At 36.8% G+C, this 16,954-nt stretch overlaps 1 protein-coding gene across 1 annotated transcript in view; it reads left to right on the plus strand.

Annotated features, from left to right (window-relative positions):
* DMD (dystrophin) overlaps positions 1-16,954 on the plus strand; it is a 2,170,472-nt gene that overhangs the window by 1,792,686 nt on the left and 360,832 nt on the right. The window contains exon 57 of the mRNA XM_011957103.1: positions 2,132-2,288. Within this exon, the coding sequence (XP_011812493.1) occupies positions 2,132-2,288 (157 nt within the window). The remainder of the gene's footprint in view (positions 1-2,131; positions 2,289-16,954) is intronic.

A 16,954-nucleotide genomic window follows, 5' to 3' on the forward strand; every position in this document is an offset into this window, starting at 1 on the left:
CCTACCTTTCAAAATGTCCTGCTTGACAGCCTCTTTCACTCTCAAAGGGACCACACTGAATTCCAGACACCCCAAGGAATTCATTTAACCATTATACATTTAAACAGCTAAAATCTTGCATAGGGAATTGTCGCTTAGGCTTATCATGGAAAAGTGATAACTGAAAGGATGGTACAGAAACATAAAAGAACTGGCCTCTAATTGCATGCAATCTGCATGCACTATTATATTCCATTCATGCCATTTATGGTATTTCACGATTCACTTCTTAGGAAATAATACCTTAGAGTCTTGAACAATTTATCTTATTTGATGAAAATGCCTTCATTTTTTCTGAACATATTGTTTATATTGCAATTATAGAAGGAAAATCTTGACAATTTGGAGAAGTATAAAGATTAAGAAATAAATCACCTGTAAATCTACCTCTGAGGGATAACCTGGTTGTCATTACAAAATTTTTTCATTGACAAGCATATACATACAAATACATACACGTACACAAATATTTTAGAAAAATTCAAAAAATGTATTTGTTTTGTAACCTGTTTTCTCACTTAGTAACTGACATGATGACTTTTCCATATCCATAAATATTTGACTATGTCATCATATTGAACCTTGCATAGGATTTTACTGTATGAATGCACCATTATATATATAATAATTCCCTTTTACATTAAGAGCTACTTAATTAAATTCATATATAAATTTCATTAATTTCTAAATTTAAAGCATATACAAGTTTCACTGCATTTGAAAACAATCAGTAGGTAGGGGTTTTGCATTTCTCAAGCAATTCCCTCATATTGAATATTTAAGTTGTTTCTGTTTTATCAATCTTAAATGATGCTATATATAACATTTTTCCACCTATATCTTGGTATCTTCTTCCAATTTCTTTGTTAGTATAAATTCCTTGAATTTAAGCCTGTGGGTCATTGTATTTGCACATTTTAAAGACTTTTATGTATTGTCAAATTATCCTTCAGAAAGTTTGGAACAATTTAATTTCAGTAGATAAGTATTCTTTGGTGATTCTGTTTGACTAAGGCCAAAAGGAGAATTGTATTTGAAATGTCAAGCTAAGTTACCAAATGGCTAAGGGAAATGTTGCTCTACCTGGTTGCTTTGCTTTATATTTCAATCTTTGCAGCATTAAAGACTTTATTATATTTATGTTATAGGTAGCATTATTATGAATTAATTAGTAATTGCTGATAACAGCTGAGTGATTCAGCATAATTTCTAATTTACCTGAAGATAAAGCTTTGCTAAGATGCTGTGTTTCCTCTTTGTTTTCTGGATGATGATTTATTTTATTAATTTAGCTTCTCATCTTCAAGTAAAATGTGCATTTTATAGCATAGATCATTCATTTGTGTATTCTTAAATGGCTTCAAAGGATTAACATGTTCTAAATACAGTTGACGGTAAAGCACTCAGTCTCCTGCCTAAATTATTCATGTTCGGGGGAAGCTTTCAGATAAATGTCTGATTTTACTCTTCCATGTGAGTTGTTGTCTTAGTACTTTTTACACAAAGGAAACAAAGCAGAAAATGTTGAAACTTGGTGAAGACAAATCCCAGGTGCACACAAATAAAGAAGGGTAGGGGAAAAGGAGAAGCATTTGGGAAGAGGAGCAGAAAGGAACAGACGCCAGATGGAAGAACTCAATGGAAAAGGCTGCCTAGGGTGTAGAAATGGAAAAGTCAAAATGTGGGGAGAGACCTTTCCATTTCTCAAGGCAGAAAGAATTCCAGTACTAGCATGAGTCACATGAAAATGAAGTGTTTTTTATTAGTCACTGCATCCAGTTTTTTCTACCAGAAATATTAAGAATCACTGACTATAACAGTATGGAAAAGCAATCGATTCCAGTGCATATTTCATGCCAAAAGTCTCAGCATTCTGCATGTGGAAATAAACATATGGCTAAACACTGCCTTTTCCCAAAATTGCCATCAAACTATCCCCTGTTTTATGGCTCTCAAAAGTAAGTAGCCAGATTTTTATTCAAGACTGCTTTGTAGTTCACAATAGGTTTACTGTACTTTTTTAATGGAATTATTAGAATCATCGATTATACTTCTAGATATTCTGACATAGTATGCTGCTGTTCTTTTTCAGGTCTCATTTGGAAGCCAGTTCTGACCAGTGGAAGCGTCTGCACCTTTCTCTACAGGAACTTCTGGTGTGGCTACAGCTGAAAGATGATGAATTAAGCCGGCAGGCACCTATTGGAGGCGACTTTCCAGCGGTTCAGAAGCAGAACGATGTACATAGGGTAGGACATTTTTAAGCCTAGTGCCTTGCACATGTTAAGCACATAGTAATCCAGTGACTAATTTAAAATTAATTTTGTTTGAAATTAAGTTGAATAGAAATCTTTTTTACTCTTCTCACCCAAGGGTCAATTACAAATAATTCAAGCCATTATATTTTAAATGTCAAACACATCTGTGTTAATAATACCGTTTAAGAAATCGTCCATCTCTCTTGGCTATATAAAAAAACTTTTCATTATGAAAAATATTGAACATATGCAAAAGTAGACAGAATGCTATAATAAAACTCATGTACCCATCAAGACATCAACAATTATCAAATCATGTCAGATCTTATTTATTCTATAGCTCTTCCCAGATTATTTTAAAACAAATATCAGGCATGTGTTATTTTATTTGTTAATATTTCAAAAGGTTAAAAGATAGGATTCACTCTTTTAAGATAATCACCTTGCTACTATAATGCTTTTGAAATATCAATAATTTCATCATATCAAATATCCAGTCCATATTCAAATTTCCATTTCTCTCATACATATTATGAATTTTTTAAACTTTTTCTGGTTTGGATTTAAATAAAAATTGAAATCAGACCCACACCTTACTTTGGTTAATTGGTCTTTTTATTACTTTTTATTTGGGAGTAATTACAGATTCACTGTAAGTTTCTAAAATAGGATAGTTTCCCTGTGCCTTTCACCCTGTTTCTTCTCGTTATATGTCATGCAACTGTAGTACAATTCTTATTGTCATTTCAACATGCAATCAATATAAAAAATGTACATTTACAGCACGTCTCAATTCAGGCTTATTACATTCCAAGTACTCAGTAGCCAGATGTTGCCAGAAGCTACCAATTAAACAGTGCAGTTCTATAGTTTGATCGTATTTGGGGTTTTTCTTTTTTTGTTTTTTGTTTGTTTGTGTTTTGGCAAGACTGCTTCACAGGCGTTCGTGTGTTCTTCCATCATCAGGAGTTGGTATATAATGCCTTGTTTTCTCTTTTTGTGTGATGTTTAATAGCTGTTCATGATCAGTGGCTAGGGGTTACAGTGTGACAATTGCCCATCTCTACCATCCCTTCTTCATTTATTCACTGGGGTAGGTCTATGAAAAAAAATGTTTTGCACTTGTCTCCTATTTTGGTACTCAGTATACCTTTCATATTGAACAAGCAAAATGCATGTTTCAATTTTACCAATTTTTATAATAACAAGTTGTTCACTAGCATCCTCCAACGATGACCAATAATTTCTTTTTGTTTGGTTTGGTTTTATTTTTACTTACATTTCTATCTTCTCTACTAAGCTCTGAGTGAAAAAGGCAGAGATTTTGTCTTGTTCACCTCCAAGACCCTAGAGCCTAGCAAAGTGTCTGGTGTAGAATGGATACTGATAAGTGTTTTGGAAATGGGAATAAAAGGTACAAGAACAGAAATGAATAGCAAACCAAACAAATTACTACCAAATAATAAAAACTTGAAAAAATGGTGCCACTTTTGTATGTTGAGCGTGTAAAGGAAAGATCTCTGTGGAGATAAAGGCAAAGGTGGCATCTTGAGGAAAGGTCAAGGGTTTATATTATTCTGGAGAAGATGATATAGGAAATTATAAAAATGGAAGAGAACATGAAAGAAGACCCAGGGATCTTTGCAAAAAACGCCAGGGAAACTACCAGTTTCTCCTTTAGCCATTTGCCTTCATATATTTCTGAATATTAAATTAGTTTTTGTGGTAGGGTGAAATTTAATGGTGCTATGTGTTTTAAATGTTCTGACTTTGAATGAACAGCCAAAACACTCTGGTGTACATACAGAAAAGCACTCACTGAGGAGGATGGGCCTTTAAAAAAAAAAATGCCTTATGCAATATGGTGAAATGAGACAATTTCTACAAAAGATAAATTTTATGCTAGTTCCAGAAACCAAAGAAAATGAATCATTGGACAGGTGCACTGGGAGTCAGGAGACTGAGATTCTAGTCATATTTCTTCATAAGATGGATTCTGATTGCTATTTTGTTCTTCAACTGTAATATGAGGAAATTGGTCCAAATAATTGCTGTGGTTTCTTCCAGCCGGTATTTTGTTATAAATACTGCTTCACTATTCCTAGTTATTAGTTTTGGTTACTTGTTAAGAGTGGTAAAATGTTTGTACTTACTCAGTTCTTACTCAGGAATCTCATGACAAATAACATGACTTGAGGAGATGGTGATGCTGGAGTTATGAGTGATACTCACCAGAATGAAGTTAATCCATCCCCACTTAGTTAGTGTGCTTGCTCAGATAGCTCCCTGTTACCTTTCTTGAATTTCACAAGACTTCCAGCCCATTGATTACTCTGTGTTTTATACATTAGTTCCTCTGACCTTCCATATTTACCTCCTTCCAAGTACAACTTAGATTCAATCATCTAAATTTTAATAACTTGTTTTCAAAACTCCAGAACACTTTGCTTCTTTATCTTTTTGTCACTGCAATCTACAAAACTCCAAAACTCTAGCTAAATATTCCAAGACTCTAAAAAAAATATCTAAATATTTTCTCATACCAGACAACAGTGTAGTGGACTGATAAAGTACCTTTTCCAGATGACCAGCCTTCAGCCTTCCACTACCAAGACATTGCTGGGTCAATTTTTTTTTGGGGGGGTGCAGGGGGGACGGAGTCTTGCTCTGTCACCAGGCTGGAGTGCAGTGGCACGATCTCGGCTCTCTGCAACCTCTGCCTCCCGGGTTCAAGCGATTCTCCTGCCTCAGCCTCCTGAGTAGCTGGTACTACAGGCACACACCACCATACCCAGATAATTTTCGTATTTTTAGTAGAGACAGGGTTTCACCATGTGGGCCAGATGGTCTCGATCTCTTGACCTCGTGATCTGCCTGCCTTGGCCTCCCAAAGTGCTGGGATTACAGGCATAAGCCACCGCGCCTGGCCAATTTACCTTCAAAATTGTTTTTTACTGTCTACTATTGTCATCATCATAATTATAAGAGACCATTTCTCCTAACCTTTCTGAATCTACTCTTGCCACCCTACAATGCAATCTCTACATTTCAGTCAGAACAATCTGTGTAAAAAACATAAATCCAATTGTATCAGTCCTTATCTTAACACTGTAGTAGTTTTCTCAGTGCTCTTTGAAAAAGACCAAAATCCTCAACAAGGGTGATAAGGCACTATCTGGCTTGTCTGGCCTCAACCTCCTCTTTTCTAGATGCTCTTCCCTTGCTGTTTGGACACCAGTCATACTGCCTCTTTTTGCTTTTTCCAGTTCTGCATGTCCCTCTTATATGGGGCTTTAAACATGCTGGTTCTCTGTCTCAAACCCTTTTACCTACACCCACCCACTCATAATATCCTGGTTATCATCTAATAATCCTTTACATCTTGGCTTGGACATTGTGCAAACTTTTCCCTGTTGCCTGCATTTGACCAGATCTCCCTTTACACACTCTCCTAAAATTGTCGACTTTTCTATAACATAGCGTTCTTTGTCATCACATACATGTGTTACTATTTGGTAAATGTCACCCACTCTTGCTAAACCATGCTCTTCGAGAAGATTTTTGGGAGGGGGAAAGCTGTCATTTTTCTACCCAGCACATTCCAAAGTGCCTAGTATATAGCAGACACTGATTAGGTAAAGGAAGGCTACTGAGACCAAGAGCAGGGAAAGAAAGAATGGAGTGGTATTCCCTTCTTATTTACAGGATTTTTCTGTTTATTTCTAATTAAGCATCTTTTTGTAAAGTGTGTAGAGCTACTTTGATGCACTCTGGTTTTTTTTTTTATTATTATGCTTTAAGTTCTGGGATACCTGTGCAGAAAGTGCAGGTTTGTTACATAGATATACATGTGCCATGGTGGTTTGCTGCACCCATCAACCCATCATTTATATTAGGTATTTCTCCTAATGCTCTCCCTCCCCTAGCCCTCTACCCTCTGATAGGCCCCAGTGTGTGATGTTCCCCTCCCTGTGTCCATGGGTTTCCACTGTTTATCTCCCACTTACGAGTGAGAACATGCGGTGTTTGGTTTTTTGTTCTTGTGTTAGTTTGCTGAGAATGATGGCTTTCGGTTTTATCCATGTCCCTGCAAAGGACATGATCTCATCCTTTTTTATGGCTTCATCGTATTCCATGGTGTATATGTGCCACATTTTCTTTATCTATATATCATTGATGGGCATTTGGGTTGGTTCCAAGTCTTTGCTATTGTAAATAGTGCTGCAGTACACATACAAGGCACAGTTTCTACTTGTAGTTTGGCCCAATGCTTTTTCAAGCTTCTCTTGGTATCTTTAAGAAAAATTATTGACACAAAACACTCTCCTTCTTCAAACAACATCACCACTCCTGAGTGCTGATGAGAGAACAATTTAGTGGCCTATTTGACTCAAAGTTTTGTCTCATGTATGTGGTAGCCCTTTCATATATGGACTATCTAGTTAGTGATGCTCTTGATGCCTGTGGACAAAAGAACAATGGAAAATCCTTGAAACTGGATCTCTCTATCAGATCTCCTGAGCTCAGATAGAAAAAGAGAAAGAAAACATAATCAGTACAAAATTCCATCAAGATCTAATAGTTGACAGATCTTTTATTTGTGGACTTTTATTTTACTTTGCCATGTGTCCAGAATTGTAAATTATATTGCTCTTTATGGGTTTCTTGATTTAATTGTTGTTTATATAGAATCCTTGGTATCAAGATGGGTCACTGTAATTGTAAACTTATTCCCCAGGTATTTAGAGGGCCACTTTTTTAAAACATCGTCTGCTTACTATCCTAAATTATTAATAACCTTTGCTGATGCTTTTTATGGGGATACAAATCCCACTAAAATGTCAATAGTTGAAACTAGAATCAAATATTGTTCATTTTCACTTTCATTTTCCATAAATCAGGATTTTTACAAAACAAGTAATTTGTATTTTTCTTTGTATACCATTTCAGATTGGTGATAATATTTTGTAGCAAAATATTACCTGTCTTGCACTTTTTTCTTGTAGAGAAAATATACAGTCAATATCAATTGCTGTCATGGAGAGATATATGGTTCTTCTGCAAGTAAAATGCCAAGATACTCCACAGACATATTTGGAGACTATAGTCTCACTCCTCAAAGCAATTTTCACACCCATGGGAGTAGATCTGTGCCCCCCAAACCAGCTGGGCAGCGTAACAACTGCAACTGAATAGCTCTCGAGACTAATTAATAAAATAATGCTCCAGATGCGGTGAAGTATTATAAATAATTAAAGCTCAAATGTGCCTTAGCAAATATAAACTGACCAACTTTTATATCTTTTGAATACATTGTCCTGGCTTTTACAGTTCCTCATTACTTGCCTCACTAGACTGACTCGTTTTCAATTAGTGTGTATTATTCTGGTCCAGACATATTTTAAAAACTGACTTCCTTTGTTTTACTTGAGCAGTCACTAAAGTGATATTTATTACTTGTCTACTTCTGTGATTAACCTAGAGAGAGTTTTAAAGGAGCAAATCATAGTGGGGAATTTCTAAGGAGAACTGCAATAAAACATCAGCTTATTCAACTCCCTTCCTCCTACCCCAAATTCAAATGGAGATTAGACCTTGATTATAACAACAGGGTAGGTAATGATTTTTTGTTTGCATTTTTACTAATGAAAGTGTTTGTCACTAGGTTTTCATCTTTCAATTAAAAAAATCTCTATAATCCCTTCCCTAGAGACCATTGAGGACACCTTCAAAGCTTCCCGAGATTTTCTGGTTAAGATTTAGATGGAAGTAATCAATACATACATTATTAAAAGAGTGGACAGAAAGCCATTATTGCTTGGATGCTGTTGACAAATGAAAAGGCTTGAATAAAGTAGTTTACTTGTTCATTTGTCAGGTCATATATTATGCATGTTCGATTTCCTCAGAAGTCACCACAAAGTGAGAAAGAGGCTTAGAGATTCAATAAAATTATCCTGAAATCATGTTGTAGATTATACATTTATTTAGGCTAATTCTGTTATCAGTGCTGGCCTGCTTACATGGGATACATTTTAGTATGTATGTTAGCGTGATGAGTTTTCTTTTTACAGAAAGATAAAATATCTTAGGGTGCCATTTGTGAATGTTAAGATTTAAGTCAACTCTGTGTTAGGAAAAATGCGTTGTTCCCTATCACCTCTGAAAAACAACTAAAAGCTGGGATAGAGTGATTCATTCTTTTTTTATTTTTTTTATTTTTCTTTTTTGAGATGGAGTCTCGCTCTGTTGCCCAGGCTGGAGTGCAGTGACGCAATCTCAGCTCACTGCAACCTCTGCCTCCTGGATTCAAGTAATTCTCCTGCCTCAGCCTCCCGAGTAGCTGGGACTACAGGTGCCTGCCACCACGCCCGGCTAAATTTTTTGTATTTTTAGTAGAGACGGGGTTTCATCATGTTAGCCAGGATGGTCTCGATCTCCTGACCTCATGATCCACCCGCCTCGACCTCCCAAAGTGCTGGGATTACAGGTGTGAGCCACTGCGTCTGGCCAGAGTGATTCATTCTAACATTCAATGACCTGGCCTCTTACAGTTTCTAAACCACTTGACAGTTAGTTATATCTACTCTAAGATGTCTTTTTAGCCACGTTGGAGGAAATAGGCATCTTTTTGATCTATTCTTCATCATTTTTGTATAAGTTTGATATCCTATGCAGTCATATTTAGGGATGCTGAATAGAAATGACTTAAAAATTATTTTTAGAACTGCATTTCCAGGCATTTGAGTCTTCTGAAAACTAAGTCTAAGTCTTCTGAAAACTAGCTTTATCATCAAAACTGAAGAACTGAGTCATCTAGGAATTGCTGCTTTTCTTTAATGACTGTAACAAGATGAGATGTGAATAATTTACAAACTGACTTCTCTACCAAAGTCTTCTGTCTCACTTTGTCAAAATATTTTGATGTCCTGACAAATACTCTTTAAAATAGTATTTGTATAGTATTTTGCCTTTACAAAGCACTTTCATACACATTATTCATTTAATTACAAATGATCCCTTGATCTTTTTCTGTGCTCTTCCTTTTGCCCCCCAAAAAAATTATTTTAGGAAAAATTATGCCATAACTCAGATTCCTAGAATTTATTGATTCTTTCAAGAAATTTATTTGTGAAGAGCCTACTCTATGTTAAGCATATGTTAGTGAACAAAATGAGTCTCTGCCCCATGGATGTTTAGATTTTAGTGACAGAAATACATAGTAAACCAATAAATTAATACATGAAAGTATGTCGGGTAGTAAGTGCTATGAAGAGAAAATAAGCAAAGCATGAATAGAGAAAGATTGAGGAGTATTGGCCTATGTGAGGAGGTTATTTTGGGGTAAAGACTTGTGTGAGGCTGGGTACTGTGGCTGATGCCTGTAATCCCAGCACTTTGGGAGGCTGAAACGGGCAGATCCCTGGACATCAAGAGTTCGAAACCAGCCTGGCCAACATAGTGAAACCATGTCTCTACCAAAAATTAGCTAGGCGTGGTGATGTGTGCCTGTAGTCCCAGCTACCCAGGAGGCTGAGGTACCAGAATCACTTGAACCCAGGAGGCGGAGGTTGAAGTGAACCAAGATTGTGCCACCGTGCTCCACCTTGGTGACGGAGTAAGACCCTGTCTCAAAACAAACAAACAAACAAAACCTGTGTGAGTGAGTGAACCATTCAGAGACCTTGAATGAAGAGGATTCTAGGCAGAAGAAGCACCAAATTCAAAAACCCAATGGTAAGAACAGGTTTAGAGTATTGCAGAAATAGCAAGATGGGCTGTGTATCTCAAGGGAAATAAGATCAGTAGACAGTGATAGGTTCTAGAAAGAGGGAGAGGCCAGATAATGAATGGTCTTGCAGGCCATAGTTTGGAGGTGGATTTTATTCTGTGTGTAAGGAGACATCACTGGAATGCTCTCAGCAGGGATGATGTGATCTGATTTATGTGTTTAGAAGTTGACTCTTGCTGCTATGGAGAATTGACTATAAAAAGAGCCATACTGAAGACACAGAAAAAGGAGGGTGGTGAAGTCATCTCGGAAGGAAATGATTACTTGGACTAGAGTGGAAATGATAGATATGGTGAATAATTATTTGATCCAAGATATATTTGGAGGGTATAATTGATAGAACTTAAGATAGATAGAACGTGGAGTTTGAGAGGAAGCAAAGAGTCAAGGATAATTCTGAGGTCAATGGCTTGAACAAATAAAATAATGATGTTGTCATCTGAGAAAGACTTGGGAATGATCATGTTTGAGGGTATGTGCTTAGAATGAACTAGGGTTCCATTTTTGGATTATGTTGATAGACAGACACAAAGGGTATGATTCAGAAATTATTTACCACTTATACTTGACAACCTCAAATTTTGGCTCAGTATCTTGAGAACATATACAAATTAATTTGTCACAGGGTTTCCAAATAATCCATTCATTTTTACTATCATTTCAGAAGTAATTTCCAAATCTTAAAGTTTAGGCTCAATGACCTAAGACCTAATTCCCTAAATGGCCATGGGAACAGATTGAGTTTTCACCAGCGATCTTTCAAGGTCAGCTCAGAACTTAACAACATTATTGTCAGTAGGAAGTAACTTCCCCAGTGATTGTTGGAAGCAGCCCAGCCTTAGAAATGAGAGTCAAACAGCTGTTCAAGATGCTGTGTGCGCACTAAACTATTCCTCCATAGTATCACAGACCTGCAAGTAGGCTGGACTATTCTAGCCCATGCCCTTTATCTCAGAGAATACAATTTTTGTTTTCAAAGACTTCCAGAAAAATAAATCTCAACACAGAGTTTGTTAAACACATTTTCCCCTTAAACACTCAAAAATGGTTTTTCATTGAATATAATTAGATTTTTTAAAAAATTTCAGGCCTGAAATATGTTCATTTACTTTTCAATTTTACATCAAATTTATTCAATCTCATTTATAAATTAATATTGTTCATGTTGTTGACTATCTGAAACAAAGGCTGGATGTATCTGATACTTCAATCCCTTATCTTCACTTTTATTCAGAAGTGGAGTGAAAATAAGGCAGGGCTTTTTTTCATCTTATTTAGATGATTATGTAGTCGAACTCATAGAAGCACAGAGTAGAAAAATGGTTGCCAGACATTGTAAGGGGGAGTTGTTGCTCAGTGGATATAAAGTTTGAGTTATGCAAGATGAAAAAGTTCTAGAGAGCTGCCGTATGACACTGTGCCTGTAGTTAACAATACCGATTTGTGCACTTAAGAATGTGTTAACCGAGGTCAGGAGATCGAGACCATCCTGGCTAACACGGTGAAACCCCATCTCTACTAAAAATACAAAAAATTAGCCAGGCGTGGTGGCAGGCACCTGTAGTCCCAGCTACTCGGGAGGCTGAGGCAGGAGAATGGCGTGAACCCGGGAGGTGGAGCTTGCAGTGAGCCGAGATGGCGCCACTGCACTCCAGCCTGGGCAGCAGAGCAAGACTCCGTCTCAAAACAAAACAAAACAAAACAAAACAAAACAAAAACAGTGTTAACAGGGTAAAGTTCATAGTAAGTGTTCTTATCTCAATAAGAAAAGATGATTATGGCCTTTTCTTTGTAGCCCAGATATCCATGTTCATAACTTCTGTAATACTGGCTGTCTCAAATGAATATTAAGGGAAACCTCTCTTTCTGTTGTTTGCTCCATTGCCTCTTTCTTCAAATTTTTTTCTTCCATGAACCCCTATGAATTTGCTTTAGATTCTTGGGGACAATATTCTTGCCACCCTGCCATGTACATTTCTGGATTCCTTGCCCTTTTCCAAGACCTCACTATTAAGTTGATTGAGCATCGCTTGTCCCGAAGTGAGCATTTGGTAAAATATTTTTTATGTGTTTGAGACTCAATAAATATAGTGGCTCTTAAAATAAAGAAGGTCCTTTTGGTGACAGAATATATTCAGCAACTTTCTTGTCAGACATAGAAACAATACAGGAGACATAAAAATAAGGTAGAAATAATACAGGAACAAGAATGATGATATAAGATGGCAAAACTATTAAATACAGATCAAGTTACAGATATGACTGTGGTAACCTCTTGTTCTATGCCTGCTCAGTATCCATTTGTTGAATGAACAGAACTGTTGGATCATCCTACATTTCAGAGTCTGTCTAGTGTCCTCTCATCTCCTACCTAATCCTGCAGACTACAGGAAAAGCCCCAAGCAGCAGTTCAAACCATGGAACTTCTGAGTGTTTGGACATGAAAATCTCCTTTAAGAAATCACTAGGTTGAAGAAGGCAATGCTTAAGGACCACTTCTTGAGGAAATTCCATGCAGTAACTCAGCAGTGACACTCAGCTTTGGATCTGGAACATGAGTAGACCTAGAATAAGATCTGTCCATTTTTCCCAATTTACAGCATTAATTTTTTCTCTTATGATTCGTGAGTCTAGGCTTTCACCTGCAAGCCTGTTTTGCATCTAAATCAACTTGGCCTACATATTACACACTCTGGTGTTCTAACTGGGTGTTCTGTATTTGAGTCAACAATGTTTATTGAAGCGTTTACTATATGCTAAGCTATGGCTATGGTTTTTAAGCATCAATAATAGCGATGCTTAGCAGAGACTCTCAAACTGCCACCATAGAACAGGCCTGTGGTCAATTAATGATCTTAACAAATTGATTATAGTATACGAGAACTGGATGTTAGAACTTAGTTAAGGTTTTAGCAAATGCCCACATTTTACAAATGAGGACACGTAAGAGCAGGAAGAGTTTATCACCTTTTCTGGATCACTGCAGCCAGGTTCTGGCCCAGCCCAGGCTTGAAGCCCAAGGCTCCTACCACTCAGAACAGTGCTCTTTTCACCACTTCAGCCTGCCTCCCAGGATGATTCTGGAAAGTTCTGCTTACAAATATGGGTAGTATTTCTAGTCATTCCATCAGATTTTATTCTGAAAAACACAAATTTACCATTTCAATATGAATATAGGTAAAATTCAGTACCAGGCAAGCTGTACATGATTGAAAGACATCTGTGTTTTGAAAAGCATGGGCTTTTACTCACATCCATAGTAATATGATCCTAAATCCACTGTCCCTAGGAGAAAGCAAGATAGCTTTTCTCCCTGTCGTGTCATTACCTGTGCCTAGAGTTCTCATCTTGTCCCCCTTATGAAGCAGATCAATATTTCACCTTTCATCCCCTCCACACGTGGTTCTGAGCTACTTCTATTTATGGCATTATTAGATGTTTTTATAATATAAGCAGGAAGCAAGAGGGGCAGAAAAAAATAATCAATGGCTGGGTGTGGTGGCTCACACTTGTAATCCCAGCACTTTGGGAGGCCGAGGCAAGTGGATCACCTGAGGTCAGGAGTTTGAGACCAGCTTGCCCAACACAGTGAAACCCCGTCTCTACTGAAAATACAAAAAAATTAGCGGGGCTTGGTGGTGCATGCCTGTAGTCCTAGCTACTCAGGAGGCTGAGGCAAGAGAATGGCTTGAACCCAGGAGGCAGAGGTTGCAGTGAGCCGAGATCATGCCACTGCACTCCAGACTGGGTGACAGAGAGAGACTCTGTCTCAAAAAAAATAAAATAATGATAAAAAAAAATCGGTAACTTGGTTCTTCTCTATTACTTTCAGGAATTTTTTAAGTTTCTGATTTCTTCCATGGCCAGTAGGATTTTTCCACTTATGTGGGTTCCAAATTATTGTAAGTTGGGGAGATTTTAGTTTTTGTTATCACTCACTTTCAGCTTCACTTTAGAATTGCAAGATTTAGATTCAAAGTGTGTAATTAACTGATGGCCTTAGGTAAACCCTAAGTTATCTGTATCTCAATTTGCATGGATGAAACATTCATAATATAAAAGTATACACCACAAATATACCTACTCAACCAAACTATTGAGTCTTTAATGACAAAGATTAAGTCTCTACATCTTCCCTTACTTTGTACATAATAGGTTCAAAATAAATATTTTTTGAATGAACAAACTAGTGAGCCAACAATCAGTCACCCAGTTGGCCAGTACTTATGTTGTTTTAAGTGCAATCTACCAGATATTTCAACCTCCATAATAAATGGATTTACCTTGAGATTTATCATTGCTATAATAGTGTAGTAGCATACTTCATATAAGTTTATTTTGTGAACCTTAAGAAGCTAAAGGAAAAACATCCATGTAGTATTCCTATCATTTTCTAAATAGAATGACAGAATATTATTTTATTTTCATAGAGATGCTCTAAGTCTTTAGTATTGCTTCTAATTCTCCCGTATCACTATTTTGGACCCTTGGGTCTGGCTGCCTTGAAAAGGTGAAAAGAAAGGTATGCGGAAGAGGATGTGTTTTAACAAAGATAATTTTATCTGTTCAAGGGATTCAGGAAGTAATTATCTTAACATTTGAATGCTAACATCTAAATATTGTAAATACATATTCTGTATGTACGTGGGAGAGAATCTCTATATCTGATACCTTTTCTCATCATCACATAAAGGAACTGACTTCTCTGGTTTAAGATATTAACCAAAATTTATATGACAAAATCAGTATATATGAGTATATATTTTCTCAAACTGCATTCAAACAGGCCTTTTGGGGAGACAAGACACTTATCAAAATCAAGGCTCTTGACATTAAATATTCTTGTTTGTCTTTTTTTTTTTAAAAAAAAAAAAGAAGTCTTCACTTTTCTTTCTTTTAAAATGCAATAAATTATATTACAACATGCAGTTTATGGTGAGTTACTAGATACTGAACAATTGATTTTCCATTATTTTAATGCAAATTCTACATTGCTTTTTTACTATATAAAGCCATTTGTTTTCAGCTCCATGCTACAAAGACCACAGATGTTCATTGCCTAGAACAGTGTCTGATACATAGTAGTTGCTTGAAGTTTGTTAAGTGACTAAATTAAGGAGGATCTTACATATAACCATATTTAAAATTACATATTATTATTTATAGTTTTTCCCACATAATAAGAATTATTACCATTTTCTTTATCCTCTGACCTCCTTGAACCAACTATTTCTCTCTTTTTGTGGGAGTTTTATCCTTTTGTATTTAATCTGAATCTTTTGAAATTCTAAAGATACAATCACTTAACCCTCTCTTCCATGCACTTTCTTTTCTTAGTTTCAGGCAACAATGTGAAAATAATGGTGCTTATGTCTTTGTAATAACAGAACTTTCTTTGTCTTTTCTTTAGCCCCATTTTAATCCTCAATGACTCATATGTAAGAAATGAACTGTGCAGCTGTGGTGGATCTAAGCCCTTGGCAACAACTCGATGGGCAAACAAGTGGTCTCTCACAATGGATGGTCCTTAGCTTTGAATTATTTACTGTCCAGTTTTAACAATGGAATTATATCATCAAATAGTGCCTTGGACTTTTAAAGTTTGATAAGACCTTTAAGATCCATTTCCTTATTTTACAGACCTTGTTCCAACAATTATCTACACCTTCTGTCAAGGTCGTAACATATATCTTTCTCTGCTAGGGTGACCAACTTTCCTGGTTTTCCCGAGACTGTCCAATTTTCCTGAGACTATCCTGGTTTTAACATCGAAAGTCTCTCATCCTGAAAAACTCAGTGCTGGGCAAACCAAGATGGTTGGTTACCCTACTGCTAGCTTCCATCTTTCACTCTAGGTTCAAATCATTCCTATGCTAAAAAGAACTTCTTATCCCTTTATCTTGTTATCTTCTCTGCCCTCCTGTCCTGTCTTCCTCTTTTCCTTGTCGGAAAAAGAAAACTGAACATTTAATTTTCACTTGAAATACCTACTCCTTCTTCCACTCGCTCCTCAGCTACACCGACTTCTGAGGCTTCTGCCCTCCACTGAAATTGCTCTCACCACATCTAGTGAACACTCTGCAATACTGATCTTACTTTACTTCTATGTTTCATTGGGCACACTTGGTCACCCTCTTCCTCTCAAAATTCTCACTCTCTCCTTGAAATTTCTACACTCCTCATTTCCCCTAATCTCTCCACCTATTTGTTCCTTTTCGGTCTCTCAAGAGATCCTGTTCCTCTCTTTGCCCATTAAAATTTGATATGTAGGCACTCAATGTGTATTAGCTGAATGAGAAAATAACTCCTAAATATTTTTTTTTTCTCCTCAAACCTCAGATTTTATTATTTCCTTGTGGAAGGAATGTTAGCTTTCCAAGCTGAGCATATCACAGTCCTTTACTCTGTCCCCCATGCACAGAACATCCCCCGCCCACACACACCATCAAGTTTTGTTTTTAATATTGCTCTTCAATAATTTTATCCTGAATGAGCCTGAAGGGTTCTGAATCAGAGGCAGATTTCATTTAATTACCTTACAGTAAATATTGTTGCTGCGCCCTTCCTTTGCCCAAAGACTTACCCCCAGGGCAACATGATGAACGCTGATGAAATATTTTCCTACTTGAGTGGCCGGGTACTCCATAAGTGGGAGACTAGGAAAAATCTTTTCCCTCTGCTTATAAAGGAGAAGGAGGCTGCTATCCCTCTCTCCTTCTGAAAGATTCTCTGTGAAAACATAATGCGCCTGAGTTCTAACTCCAGCTTCTCCAGAAACCAGCTAGCCCTATGTGTCTCATGTTTTACAATCTAGAAATGTCTCCAAGGTCTGGGTTTCATATTTTTGAAATGTAAATACCTAGAG

This window comes from Colobus angolensis, unplaced genomic scaffold (genome assembly GCF_000951035.1).
Source record: "Colobus angolensis palliatus isolate OR3802 unplaced genomic scaffold, Cang.pa_1.0 Scaffold434, whole genome shotgun sequence".
Classification (NCBI taxonomy): domain Eukaryota; kingdom Metazoa; phylum Chordata; class Mammalia; order Primates; family Cercopithecidae; genus Colobus; species Colobus angolensis.